General features: G+C 44.1%; 1 protein-coding gene across 1 annotated transcript in view; it reads left to right on the plus strand.

Annotated features, from left to right (window-relative positions):
* The window catches only part of LOC112109713 (gamma-aminobutyric acid receptor subunit gamma-3), a 514,545-nt gene that overhangs the window by 486,200 nt on the left and 14,394 nt on the right, over positions 1-13,951 (plus strand). Inside the window, exon 7 of the mRNA XM_026648999.1 lies at positions 9,888-10,040. Coding sequence (XP_026504784.1) covers positions 9,888-10,040 — 153 coding nt within the window. The remainder of the gene's footprint in view (positions 1-9,887; positions 10,041-13,951) is intronic.

Here is a 13,951-nt window from a genome sequence, read left to right on the forward strand (position 1 = left end):
CAAATTATAAACTAAAATTAATAAGGGTATTTTAGGTCACAGACAACAGTCATCCGGGTTTCATGAGAAATGTTGCCTCGCTATTTTGATTACTTTAAAAGATTTGTTGCCTTAAGATACATTTTTTTCTTGTTAGATAAAACCTGTAGTGGATTATTTTGCCTACAGGCAATTTTCATTATTTCAATAACTTGGCTGATTGTTTAGTTAAAATTTTAGGTAAGTTTCCTGAGAAATTATTTAAGTTGTTGATAACTACAATTATTTTCTTAGTTGCAAATTGGAGATTTCTTTGGTTTCCATGTGGCCTCCATTTTTGCAATTAGATTACTTATCTTTTTTAAGTCCATTATATCCATTATTTTTACCTTAAAGCAGGGTTTTCCTCTGAAATCTGCCTTGCAGATCTGTATTGCATGTTCTGTATTTGTTCCTCATCTGGAAATCGCATTATCAGTTGGATTTCTATAGAACGAATGTACCATATACAACTATGTCCCACAATGCAGAATGAAGAGAATACTTTAATTTTATATTTTGGATTGTTAATGCCTATAAGACTCATACCTCTTCCTTTGACGTTTCTGTAATCTTTTAGAATAGAAGCTGCGTGATTTTCATTATTGATGGTCCATGTACTTTAAATAGGTAGCTGTAAAACTGTACTGTGTGCAACTTGGCATGTACATGCTACTGCTGTACACACTAACAAAAACTCCTAGCAAGAAATTTTAGATAACTAGGGACTGATGCAGCTATTCAGTAGGCTGAGTGACAAATTGAGGTCACTCAAAAGGAGTTGATCTGATCAAGGTTAAAAGAAAATCTAAAATGCAATTTAGATGCATACTGCAATCTACAGTCGTTTTTAAAAGCCTTGGGCCAGCACACAGCTTTTACTTACCACAGTAGTGCCAACATGAGGGACATAAGTGCTTCCAGTTTTTTTAATGCTGAGATGATTTCCTCCCCACACAGCGGCTTTAATAGTGTCCAAACAGTGCACTGCCTAGCCTTACTTTAGACTCTCAGGGGCTAGGTCTCTTCTCACATCAGTTTCACACTTGCGTAACTCCACGGACTTCGGCGAAGCTACGGTACTCCTGATTCTCAGAGTCAGACCCTTGATGCACCATTTGTTTGTCAAATGTTTCTATAATTAAACAAACTGGGGAGAATGTGTCCTGGACACAAATTTACATACAACGAAGGCTTCAAAGGCTCCCCACTGCAATTGCCTGCATGGCTTGATCTCCATTCCTCACTGTGAGAAATGTTGTGTGGTATGAGGGAGATATGAAAATTGACCTGCTGCTAATGTTGTGGTAATAAATCTGGTACCTAGATTAGAGTTTTCTTTTACTATGTCTATAGCATCATATTCTGACATTCCCCAGGGTACAGTCTGAACTGTTGAACAGCAGTGTCCCCATAACTCTCTAGCCTGGGGTGCCTTTTACACTCCTTTGCTGCCAAAGCAACCACACCGAGCCTGCCCACATACAGCCACTAGCATGAAAAATTACTCCCAGCTATGTTACATGAATGCTCTCCCAGCCATTCATGAATTTCATACTGGGTGACACTCAAATATTCTTCAGGTCTTTAGGCACCTTTAAATACCTTTAAAAATCTGGCTGCTGATCTGCAAAATGCAATTACGATACTTACCATCCTTTAGAAGAGGCTTTGAGGTCTATGAATTAAAATAGGTATAGGAGAGCTAAGAAAAGTTACTATGTAGCAGTATCTGAAATCACTATAGGTTTTTTCTCTGTATCTAGAAGACATAATTGTATGATCACTCTGTGGAATCTGTTGGCAAGGGGGAACTACTTAACGGCAATCCCTGTTGACTACAAGCCCTTTGGGGATACAGATTTTCTCCCCTACATGGTTCTGTGCAGTACTAAGAATGCTGACAGCACCCAACCAATAATGATCCATTTTAAAGAGGAACTGCAGCTGTCAATGTTCTTTTTTCTGTGTGTGACAGGGATTTTGTGAGCAATTTTGGGGGAGCCCTTAAAAATGGCAGCTGTTTAAATGCTTGGAGATTCTTCTAACCCTAAAGTAGAAATACAGTTCTCTCTACTGGAAAAGCAGGGTGCTGATTACTGTACATATCGTCTGCCATGTGGTTGGAAAAGGGGTCCAAGCAAGTTTATGCCCTGTCTGTCATTGTAACCCACACACCTCCTGGGTGTGGGACTCTGTCCCATCTAGTGGCACCAAGACCACTTAGTGAGAGAGATTAATGAGTCTGCTCTATAGCCTTAGCTAAGAGCCATATGGCTTAAGACTCATGCATTTAGCACTAGAGGTCCCAGGTTCTATACCACCCGCCGGCAACCAAGCTCTGTCAGTGTTACATAATGACCTTATCAAACCACATCCAGGGCCGTCTTTAGGCCGATTCAACCAATTCCCCTAAATCGGGCCCCGTCCCTAAGAGGGCCCCGCGCCCAAGCCCCAGTACAGCGTACTGGCAAGAGCTGGTGCGCTCTACCGAGGTGGCCCGGCTTCCCCAGGGGGCAATTTAAAGGGCCTGGGGCTCCCAGCAGGGGCTGGAGCCCCAGGCCCTTTAAATTGCTACCAGAGCCCCACTGCTGGAGCCCTGGGGTAGGGCTGCGTGGCTCTGGGGGCTATTTCAAAAGTCCAGGGCTCCCATTGCTTCTATCACCCTGGCCCTTTAAATAGCCGCTGGAACCCCGCCGCTTCCCCAGGGCTCCCGCAGCTATTTAAAGGGCCGGGGCGGTAGAACCAGGGGAGCCCCGGGCCCTTTAAATAGCCCCCAAGCCCCAGGCTGCTGCTGCTACCCCGGGGGGGAGGGAGGAGGAGGAGGGGGCACTCACCGTACAGGGTGGGCTGTACCCCCTGTACCTGCACCCCCTGCCCGCACCAGCCCCGCACCCCCTGCCCGCAGCCAGCCTGTCTCCAGCCAGCCCCGCCGCACCCCGTGCCCTTCCCGCACCAGCCCTGCACCCCCTGCCCTGCCCGCACCAGCCCCGCACCCACTGCCCTCAGCCAACCCCTGCCGCACCCCCCTGCGTCCCTGCCTGAAGCCAGCCAGCCCACCCCACACCCCCCTGTCTCCAGCCAGCCCCGCACCCCTTGCTCTGCCTGCAGCCAGATCCTACCTCCAGTCAGCCCCTGCCCTGCCTCCAGCCAGCCCCATGTCCACTGGTGCCCTGCAGTTCCCAGGGCAGTAACCCTGCACACCTGCTTCAATGAGGGGGGCAGGGAACAGCTGGGACCCACACATGTGCACACACCCCCAGGGAGTGGTGGGGACCCACACATGAAACCGAGCTCATTTCTAGTTCAGGCCCATCTTTTTAAAAAAGAACTTTAGGTAGGGTTAACATACATCCGTATTTTCCCGGACATGTCAGGCTTTTTGGTTCTTAAATCGCCATCCGGATTTAAAAATTTCTCCTGAGAAAATACGGACGTATGGTAACCCTATTGGTACAAAAAATACATACTGTGGCATATCCCTTAAATCAGAACTTTTTATAGGGAAACGGTTGCTAAGAAATGAAAGGCTTTTTTTTACGTTTTTTTTTTTAAATCATCCCTGCCGAGGTCCCGCCGAAAATGTTCGAATTGTGCCCCACACTTCCTAAAGCCGGCCCTGACCACATCTGTAGCAATAATAATCACAAAAGGACTTTTAAAGCCACTTAAAGAACACAGGAATAAAAGGCGAAGTGCTGTATACTAAAAGTGCAGCAGTAGACATAGCGTTATACTCTTCCCATGTAAATTATTGAGAGTTATGCACATGAATCAATAAACTCAGTAGTGTGCTTACATCATATTCTGTTCTCATACCTCACAGATCCCCAGCTCAATAACAAATAAGATCACACAATCATTATTGCTTTCACATAGAACTTCTTAGAGCCTGATAACCATGCTATAGAAGAGAATTGTATCTTCTATAGGGTAGGAGCAAAAAAGTTCTCCACAGGCTAGGGTGGTTTACATACATAAATCAGAAAACCCACACAATTTTATACCTTCTCAAAAACAGGACACATAGGCATTGTAGGGACAGCACTGTGCAAAATACTATCGTATGCTCATTTTTTTTTCCACTTCTTGCTTACAGAGCTGTATTTCTGATACAATTTGGACACCACTGTGCTGATGGGTACAACATAAAAACCTAGCTAGACAGAAAACAAAATTTACAAATGGTGGTATTATGTACTTTACTAACACAAGGGAACCTTTTATGCCAACTATTCAATAATACATTTGGTACTAAGGAATACTGAAATGTTACCAATCACAAAGAACATAGAAAATATTGTTAAGGGGCCCCGAGAGAGGATGCTGTACTTTGTCATGTTTACTCTGTGGTAGCAAACCTGATTTGAGGCTAATTAAGGCTTTCCCACATTGAGCTTTCATAGACTCATAGACTCATAGACTCATAGACTTTAAGGTCAGAAGGGACCAATATGGTCATCTAGTCTGACCCCCCGCATGATGCAGGCCACAAAAGCTGACCCCCCCACTTTCCCTTGGCTCTGCTGTTGAAGTCTCCAGATCGTGATCTAAAGACTTCAAGTCGCAGAGAATCTTCCAGCTTGCGACCCCTGCCCTATGCTGCGGAGGAAGGCGAAAAACCTCCAGGGCCACTGCCAATCTACCCTGGAGGAAAATTCCTTCCCGACCCCAAATATGGCGATCAGCAAAACCCCGAGCATACAGGCAAGATTCTCTAGCCAGACCCTCATTTTACCAGCGATGGCCGTTATTGCCTAATTGATTAGAATCACGTAATCCCATCAAACCATTCCCTCCATAAACTTATCTAGCCTAATCTTGAAGCCAGAGAGGTCTTTCGCCCCCACCGTTTCCCTCGGAAGGCTGTTCCAAAATTTCACCCCTCTGACGGTTAGAAACCTTCGTCTAATTTCAAGCCTAAATTTCCCCACGGCCAGTTTATATCCATTCGTTCTCGTGTCCACATTAGCACTGAGCTGAAATAATTCCTCCCCCCTCCCTGGTATTTATCCCTTTGATATATTTAAAGAGAGCAATCATATCCCCCCTCAGCCTTCTTTTGGTTAGGCTAAACAAACCAAGCTCCTCGAGTCTCCTTTCATAGGAAAGGTTTTCCATTCCTCGGATCATCCTAGTTGCCCTTCTCTGTACCCGTTCCAGTTTCAGTTCATCCCTTTTAAACATAGGAGACCAGAACTGCACACAGTACTCCAAGTGAGGTCTCACCAGCGCCTTGTATAACGGAAGCAGCACCTCCCTGTCCCTACTAGAAATACCTCGCCTTATGCATCCCAAGATCGCATTAGCTTTTTTCACAGCCACGTCGCATTGCCGACTCATAGTCATCCTGCGATCAACCAGGACTCCGAGGTCCTTCTCCTCCTCAGTCACTTCTAACCTATGCGTCCCTAGCTTATAACTGAAATTCTTATTAGTCATCCCTAAATGCATCACCTTACACTTCTCACTATTAAATCTCATCCTATTACTAATACTCCAATTTACAAGGTCATCCAAGTCTCCCTGTAGAATATCCCGATCCTTCTCCGAGTTGGCAATGCCTCCCAACTTTGTGTCATCCGCAAACTTTATCAGCCCACTCCTACATTCGGTTCCGAGGTCAGTAACGAATAGATTAAATAAAATCGGACCCAGAACCGAACCTTGAGGAACCCCACTGGTGACCTCCCTCCAATCTGACAGTTCACCTTTCAGTACTACCCGCTGCAGTCTCCCCTTTAACCAGTTCCTTATCCACCTCTGGATTTTCCTATCGATCCCCATCTTATCCAATTTAACCAATAATTCCTCATGCGGAACCGTATCAAACGCTTTACTAAAATCGAGGTATATTAGATCCACTGCATTTCCTTTATCTAGGAGGTCTGTTACTTTCTCAAAGAAGGAGATCAGGTTGGTTTGGCACGACCTGCCTTTAGTAAACCCATGTTGTAATCTGTCCCAATTGCCATTCACCTCAAGGTCCTTAACTACTTTCTCCTTCAAAATTTTTTCCAAGACCTTACATACTACAGAAGTTAAACTAACAGGCCTGTAGTTACCCGGGTCACTTTTTTTCCCCTTCTTGAAAATAGGAACCACATTAGCTATTTTCCAGTCCAACGGTACCACCCCCGAGTTTACAGATTCATTAAAAATTGTCGCCAAGGGGCTCGCAATTTCTCGCGCCAGTTCCTTCAATATTCTAGGATGAATATCATCCGGTCCGCCCGATTTAGTCCCGTTTAGCTGGTCAAGTTTGGCTTCCACTTCTGATACTGTAATGTCTATCCCCCCTCCTCTATTCCCCTCTGTCCTACTCCCTCTATTCCTAATCCCTTCATTAGCCTTATTAAAGACTGAAGCAAAATATTCATTTAGATATTGTGCCATGCCTAGATTATTCTTAATTTCCACTCCATCCACATTCTTCAGCGGTCCCACTTCCTCTTTCTTTGTTTTCCTCCTATTTATGTGGCTATAAAACCTCTTACTATTGGATTTAATTCCCCTCGCAAGGTCCAACTCTACACGGCTTTTGGCCTTTCTCACCGCATCCCTACATGCTCTAAACTCACTAAGGTAGGTTTCCTTGCTGATCCCTCCCTTCTTCCATTCTCTGTACGCTTTCTGTTTTTTCTTAATCGCCCCTTTGAGACTCCCGCTCATCCAGCTAGGTCTAAATCTCCTGCCCACTAATCGTTTTCCCTTTCTCGGGATACAGGCCTCAGACATCTCATGCAACTTTTGCTTGAAATAATCCCAGGCGTCATCTGCCTTTAGATCCCTAAGTATGTTAGCCCAATCCACTTCCCTAAGTAGTTGCCTTAATTTATTAAAGTTGGCCTTTTTGAAATTGTAAACCTTAGTCACAGTATCATTTCTGTTAATCCTTCCATTAAGTTTAAACCGAATTAGCTCATGGTCACTCGAGCCAAGGTTGTCCCCTACAACCATTTCTTCAACGAGGTCCTCACTACTCACCAGTACTAAATCTAAAATGGCATCCCCCCTCGTCGGTTCACTTACTACTTGATGAAGGAATTCATCAGCTAGCACGTCTAAGAACATCTGAGCCCTATTATTGTTACTAGCATTTGTTACCCAATCTATATCTGGGAAGTTAAAATCCCCCATGATGACACAGTTCTTATCAGTTTTTACTTCCCTAAAAACGTTAAGTAGTTCTTTGTCCGCCTCCAGGCTAGATCCCGGCGGTCTATAGCACACCCCAAGCACTATCTCGGGGGAGGCTCTAGTAGTTCTTTTATGCAGTGTAATTATTGCCCATACAGACTCTGTCTTATCCATCCCATCACTTATTATTTCTTTACATTTTATCTCATTATTGACATATAACGCCACTCCCCCACCTTTACCTTTTTTCCGGTCATTCCTAAACAGCACATACCCTTCCATACCTGTACTCCAGTCATGATTACCGTTCCACCATGTTTCGGTTATTCCTACGATATCAGGTTTCATTTCTTGGACCAGGAGCTCCAATTCCTCCATTTTGTTACCTAGGCTTCTCGCATTGGTGTATAAACATCTTACCGTATGCTGTCTATCCTTTCTCCCATTAGTTATGCAATTTGGAACGGACCCCATGCTGTCCATCTGCCCCCTCTTTCTTGTGTCCAAATCCCTACCCCTACCTATGTCTGTGCTTATCTCCTCACACTCCTTTTCAGTGTTGGAATCTGGCGTGGAGATTAACTGAACATCTCCCAACCGTCTCCCCCAACTTCCTAGTTTAAAGCCCTTTTGATGAGATGAGCCAGCCTCCCTCCCAGAAGTCTATTCCCTTCCCTACTCAGGTGAAGTCCATCCCGCGAGAACAGCTGTCTGTCCCCGAAAGCCTCCCAGTGGCCATACATCCCAAAGCCTTCCTTATAGCACCACTCCCTTAGCCAGCTATTTATCCTCATAATTCTGTCAGCCCTTTGCTGTCCTTCTCTTGGAACAGGCAGAATCCCACTAAAGATAATCTGAGCCTCCACTTCCTTAAGCGTCTTCCCCAGTCTGGCATAATCTCCCTTAATTCTCTCTAGCGAGAACCTAGCCGTGTCATTCGTTCCTACATGAAGGATGATCAATGGGTTCTTACCCGCTCCTTTTAGGATCCTTTTCAACCGCAGGTCCACATCCCTTATCTTAGCGCCCGGCAGACAGCACACCCTTCTGTTTTCAGGGTCCGCTCTGGTCACAGGCCTGTCCAACCTCCTCAGCAAGGAGTCTCCAATCACATAAACCTGCCTTTGCCTGGTGACAGTACTCTGTACAAATCTATCCCCTGTCCCCTGCAGTCGTACCTCTTGTGTCTCTCTATTTTCCCTTATAGTCCCCCTAGTGCCATCCTCTATTGTACTGGGGCCCGGTATAGGTGCTGTCTCCATCAACTCCTGCCCTCTCTCTATCGGACTAGCCGCTCTTCTCTTCTTCCTCTGCCTCCCACCATCAGTTACCACCTGCTGCCTCTCTTCCTCGTTATCCAAACACTCAAACCTGTTCCTGAGTTCTATTCCCCCCTCACTAGCCCTCCTTTTCCTTGGCCTGCTCCTCACAGTCACATGCTTCCACTGATCTTGCTCTTCCTCTGACCTTCCCCCCTCACAAACCATTGCCTGTGCTTCCACCTGCACCCCTGAGCATTCCCCTTCTGCCTCACCCTGCTTCTGCTCCATTAGCTGCTCGAATCCCCTTCTAAACTCTACCATAGTATCTACCTGCATCTGGAGCCCTCTAATCTTTTCCTCTAGCAGGTCTATTAGGCGGCATTTCATGCACACATACCTTTGTTCAGGCTCTCCAGGGAGGACCATGTACATACCACAGCTGCTGCATGCAATCATCTGCATAGTGTCCCCTGCTGCTTGACTCATGGCTGCTGTGGTCTCTGCCTGCTGCTCCTGGGAACACATAGCACACCGCGTGCCGCGCCCACCTGCCCCCCCTTCCACCTCCCCCTGTAAACTCCCACTTAAACTCCCCTGTTAGCAGCCCTGTTTGCGGCTCCTGGGTGCCGCTGCTCGCTGCGTGTGCCGCTGCTTGGCTGGGAGGCCTCTTTTATAGGCCCCCTAATCAGCCAATCAGTTCAATGTCTGTGAACAAGTTCTCAGTTTAAGGAGAAAGTTTGTGTGATTCATCTTGCATAAGGACCCCTAGCAGCTTGTGTAGAGCAGCATTGTGGTCCGAGGGGGAAACGGTGAAGCCAATCAAATCCGAAATCAGGTGTTTGGCAGGGAAGGTGCACCCATAGGAGGGAAGGCAGAGGGAAGGTGAAATGGCCACTGCAAGTTTGTGGGAAGATGGTAGCCTAGTGGTGGGGAGGGATAGCCCAGTGGTTTGAGCATTGACCTGCTAAACCCAGGGTTGTGAATTCAATCCTTGAGGGGGCCATTTGGAGCAAAAATCTGTCTGGGGATTGGTCCCCCTTTGAGCAGAGGGTTGAACTAGATGACCTCCTGAGGTCCCTTCCAACCCTGATATTCTATGATAGTGATACTTACCATGGAATCATTCTGAAGTTCCAGCCTCAGGAAGCAGAGAGGCCTTCGGAAAACCTATTAGTCAAGATCAGGTGAGAGGAAGAATCTTATCTCCACTCCCCGCCTCACACCAGCTGTCCAGAAACATTGAAATTTCTATCAAAGGGATAAAACAAAGGAAATTCTGAGTGAGAAAGCTTTAATTCAGCTGCATTGTGCCTGGGCTTTTTTGCACAGATGGTCTCAGAATACAAGGAAATATTTCATACACTTTGCATATTTGAAACAATACTTGCTCTAAAGATTACCAGTGAGGCGACTGAGTAACTGAACTTCATCACAATATTCTTTTTGGCTTCTTTCCTGTTGTTGCAGGTGATTACATAGTCATGACTATATACTTCGATTTAAGTAGAAGAATGGGATACTTCACTATTCAAACATACATACCCTGCATCTTAACAGTTGTGTTATCCTGGGTATCATTCTGGATTAAAAAAGATGCTACACCAGCAAGAACAGCACTAGGTAAGGTCTTAATTCTTTCTGTTCTATCACTGTGTTGAATATTAACAAATATCCTGCTTTACCATTTGAAAATTTCATCTCCTTTCCAATTAGGAGACCAATGTCTCTGGGCATTAGATATGTACTGTACATCGTCACAGCCAGCTCCTACAGGCCTAAAAGCCAGTTGTGACAAGGGAATTTGGTATTTGAGTTTTAAAGGGACAATTAAAAATAAATGACTCTGCCACCTGTTTTGTTTGCATAATAGCTCAGAATAAATGATTGCTTCGCTAATCCTTCTGTGGTTTCTCTAGTAGGATTTTTGAATGATAGGCACAGTAGACTGCTTCCTTCCTTCCATCCTTAAGCTGCTGTTCCTTATGTTATATTTATAGACAGACAAATGTTGATGGATAAGAAGAAATTTGTCCAAAATGATGATGCTTGAGTGCCTAGAGCTAGGTACATAAATAAGAGTCCTGTTTTTCAGAGGTGCTGGCAGCTCTCCAACACCTCTGAAAATCAGGTCACTTATATAAGTGGCAAAGTGTGGATTTAGGAGCTTAAATGTAGGCTATGTTAAAAATAATTGGGCAGAATTTTCAAAGTCTAACACAAAAACTTCAGGCTGTGCAAGTATCAGGAACACAGGGGCGGGGTTATAATAGGAGATTAACTATGTACACATTAAAACAGAAGGAAAGACATTGGGGCTCCATTGGGGCTGGTATGCCTGAGCCCTGGTCAGTGCACCATCCCAGGAATAGCACATGGGAAATTTTGCCTCAAGGAAGCATAATCTTTCCAAGAGCTGCTCTGCACCCAGTGGGATACTCACTTTGCACAACTCTTATGCTGACACAAATAGCCTGTCCCTTTAGAGAAAATACCAGGGGTGGGGGATGGCAGATGGAGGGGGATCAGGGCTGTAGTCTCACTACCCCCTTTTGGCTGAGTAGTTCCCTAGGAATGAACAGGGACTGCTGTTGCGGGGGGCAGGTGGGGAGGGCCCCCTGTAACGGGGGAGGTCTTTTTCACAAAGCTTTCTGACCCTCCTAGCAGCTATGCACAGGTCATCACCATCTGCCCCTTTTCTATATAGGAAAAATTCTTTAAAAATGACTTATTGAACCGAAAATGATCACGAGTCCTTATCTAAACCTGTTTCTGCAAGCTAGCTTACTAAGATCACACTGGGGAGCTAGACTCTTAGAGGAATTCCCCATTCCCACGAGTTTGTTCTCTCACAAAGTCGCAAGAGGAAGCCATTTAGTTCAAGACTGCAATGTTTATTGGCTGTTCAGAGTGCCTCAGTCTAGCATTATCATTTCTTCCAGCAAATGAGTGAATCAGGGCAGCCACCCACCTCCTGAGTGATGTAGCTTCCAGCTCAGAACACAGAGCTCTGGAGGCAATAAAGATGAAAATTTCAAATGTGCTTAAGGGATTTAGGAGCTTACATCTCACCAGAAGGCTTTGGACTCCTAAATACCTTAAGCACATTTGAAAATTTTAGCAGAGTCCGTAACTCAGTGAGGCATGTTGCTGTGCAGCCATTTATTAAGGTTTGTCAGCACCTGGCCTGAACCATTCTGCATCACATAAATGAGCAAAACTAACATCTTAAAATGATGGTCCAGCTCATCACGATGAATGACAGCAGAAATATGTTACTAAAAATATGTTTTAAGTATAGGCTTTCCACTAGCTACCACTTTGTTTCAGCAATGAATCCAAACATCAGCGGTTCCTGCTGTAAGTACACAGCCCATCTTGCTACAGGGTTAAATGAGCCTTTATTCTTAGTGAATGACAGAGGATATCTCTTCAAGTCATAGATGGTTCATTATGATGGAGGTATGCAACAGGAGCAGTAACGGGAAGAGACTTGGGAGAACTTGCAATAAGACTGCTGAGAGCATACATTAGTTAATTAAAAACAAATAATGCAACACTAAAAAATTACTTCCCATGAGGTCAACACAAAATCATAAATGTCCCAATTCCACTCCAGAAATTCACAAACCTTAGCAACCCTTTTGACAAGTGTGTTCTGATTTTCTGCTTGGGTGTAACACTCCAAATCCTGCTGAGTGTTGCATTGGTAAGCTTTGAATTGAACAGCTATATACTATAAATGTCCTTCAGAATTCCAGATATGCATAATTTGAACCCCATTTTCCAGAAACAAAAGACTGGAGGCCTGATTCTTATTTACAGTATTGTGTCTCTACATTGCTACTCTAGCAGTAGAAAGGGGCTTTAAAATTTTAAGGCCATTTTCAACTGCCAGTGGGGTATAAGGAGGCCTTACTGTAAATGAGAATCAGGCCCTATGGTACTAATGCAATTCTCTTAAATTAGCTGTATCAATAGAGACACGGAAAGATTAACCACAGTGTGTCAATAAACGTGTGAGACAATATTGTGTACTGAAGAATCACAAATCACCCATCTGGATTATGTTTCACAATGCCTGATTTTCATTAAAAACAACAAACCAGGAGAAAAAAAAAGTGTCAAGTGCTTTCTCTTACTAGAAATAGCTTGCTTGTGCGCTATCTCTCAGAAAGCTCATGTACTTATACTGCATAGGTCCATTTCCAAACTAATTAGACAAGAGTGAAGGTTAGAATTTTAGTCACACCAATGTATTGTCTTGAATGTTCCTGAAGACCTCTATCCAGTAGGAACAAGACATTCTGATAGCAATGGGTGAGTGTCAAATTAGAAACTAAGCTAAAGTTTTCCAAGCAGTCTAGATCTAGATGAATTAGGTGCCCAACTCTTTTTGGTTAGATAGAGTTCAGAGAAGTCCATGTGGATATAATTCTGAGACATAATTAAACCTTTAGTTACTGGTCTAAAAATATAAATTACATCAAGCAACTAGAAAGTAATGCATAGGTGGGACATATGTCCTTGTGCCCCATCAGAGCCCAAATGTCTCCCAATGGTCAGTTTACTGTAAATCTTCAGAATAGCCACATTAGTGCTCTTTATTTGCTTTAGTGCACTTACATAATTTGAACAAGAAATCTGTCTGAATTGAAAAGTAGCATACATTGTACCCGCTTCTAAAAATAGTACAGTGTGCATTTGTGTGTAACACAGCTAACGGCTACTCACTGAAATCATCCTGGGTTTTCTAGATCATTAATGCTAATCAGTCAAAATGATTTATAGACTTGGGGAAGGGGGCAAATTTGCCCCTGATGTAACTTCATTGACTTAAATGGCGTTACATCAGGGAAAAAATTTCACTCCCTGAAATTAATGAGTAATGTGCTGAGCTATTGGCAACTGCTCTGGGTTGTATAAAATAAAGGCTTTACCCCCCTTCTGCACAGCTATCAGTAATGAGCTAGATATATACTGAAATATACTGAAATAATGAAATAAGGGATATTTAGTTCTGAGAGGACAATAGAACTGTAGTAATAATCCCTATTATGGCACGGCACATACACAAACACTAGCACCTGAATATGAAGATCTCAAAGCGTTTCTTTTTTAAAAGATGGGTGTCATTTTCCCCTGCTTTACAAACCAAGGGATGAGGAACAGAGAGATGAAGTTACCCTCAGATCACACTGAGTCAGTGTCAGGGATAGGCAGATAACACACGAGTCCTGACTGCCAGTTATGTGTTCTAACCACTAGACTATGCTGCCTCCTTGTGTAAATGCCTCAATCTACAGGGCTGGAATTGCTTTCTAATATTTGTACTTCTCATTAACTATGAAAATTACCTTCTTCCAAAGCTACCAATCTAGATATGTTGACAGGCGTTTAAAGAGAAGAAAAATTACACTGGGTAAACTATGGGGGTGTTTTTTATTGAAATTCAGAGGGTTTAATTTAACTGAAGTTTTCAGCAAACTGCCTTCTTCTGATATACTGTATCTATATACATATATAGGTAGGGT

Source organism: Terrapene carolina, unplaced genomic scaffold (genome assembly GCF_002925995.2).
Source record: "Terrapene carolina triunguis isolate 2854851 unplaced genomic scaffold, T_m_triunguis-2.0 Scaffold23, whole genome shotgun sequence".
Lineage (NCBI taxonomy): Eukaryota > Metazoa > Chordata > Testudines > Emydidae > Terrapene > Terrapene triunguis.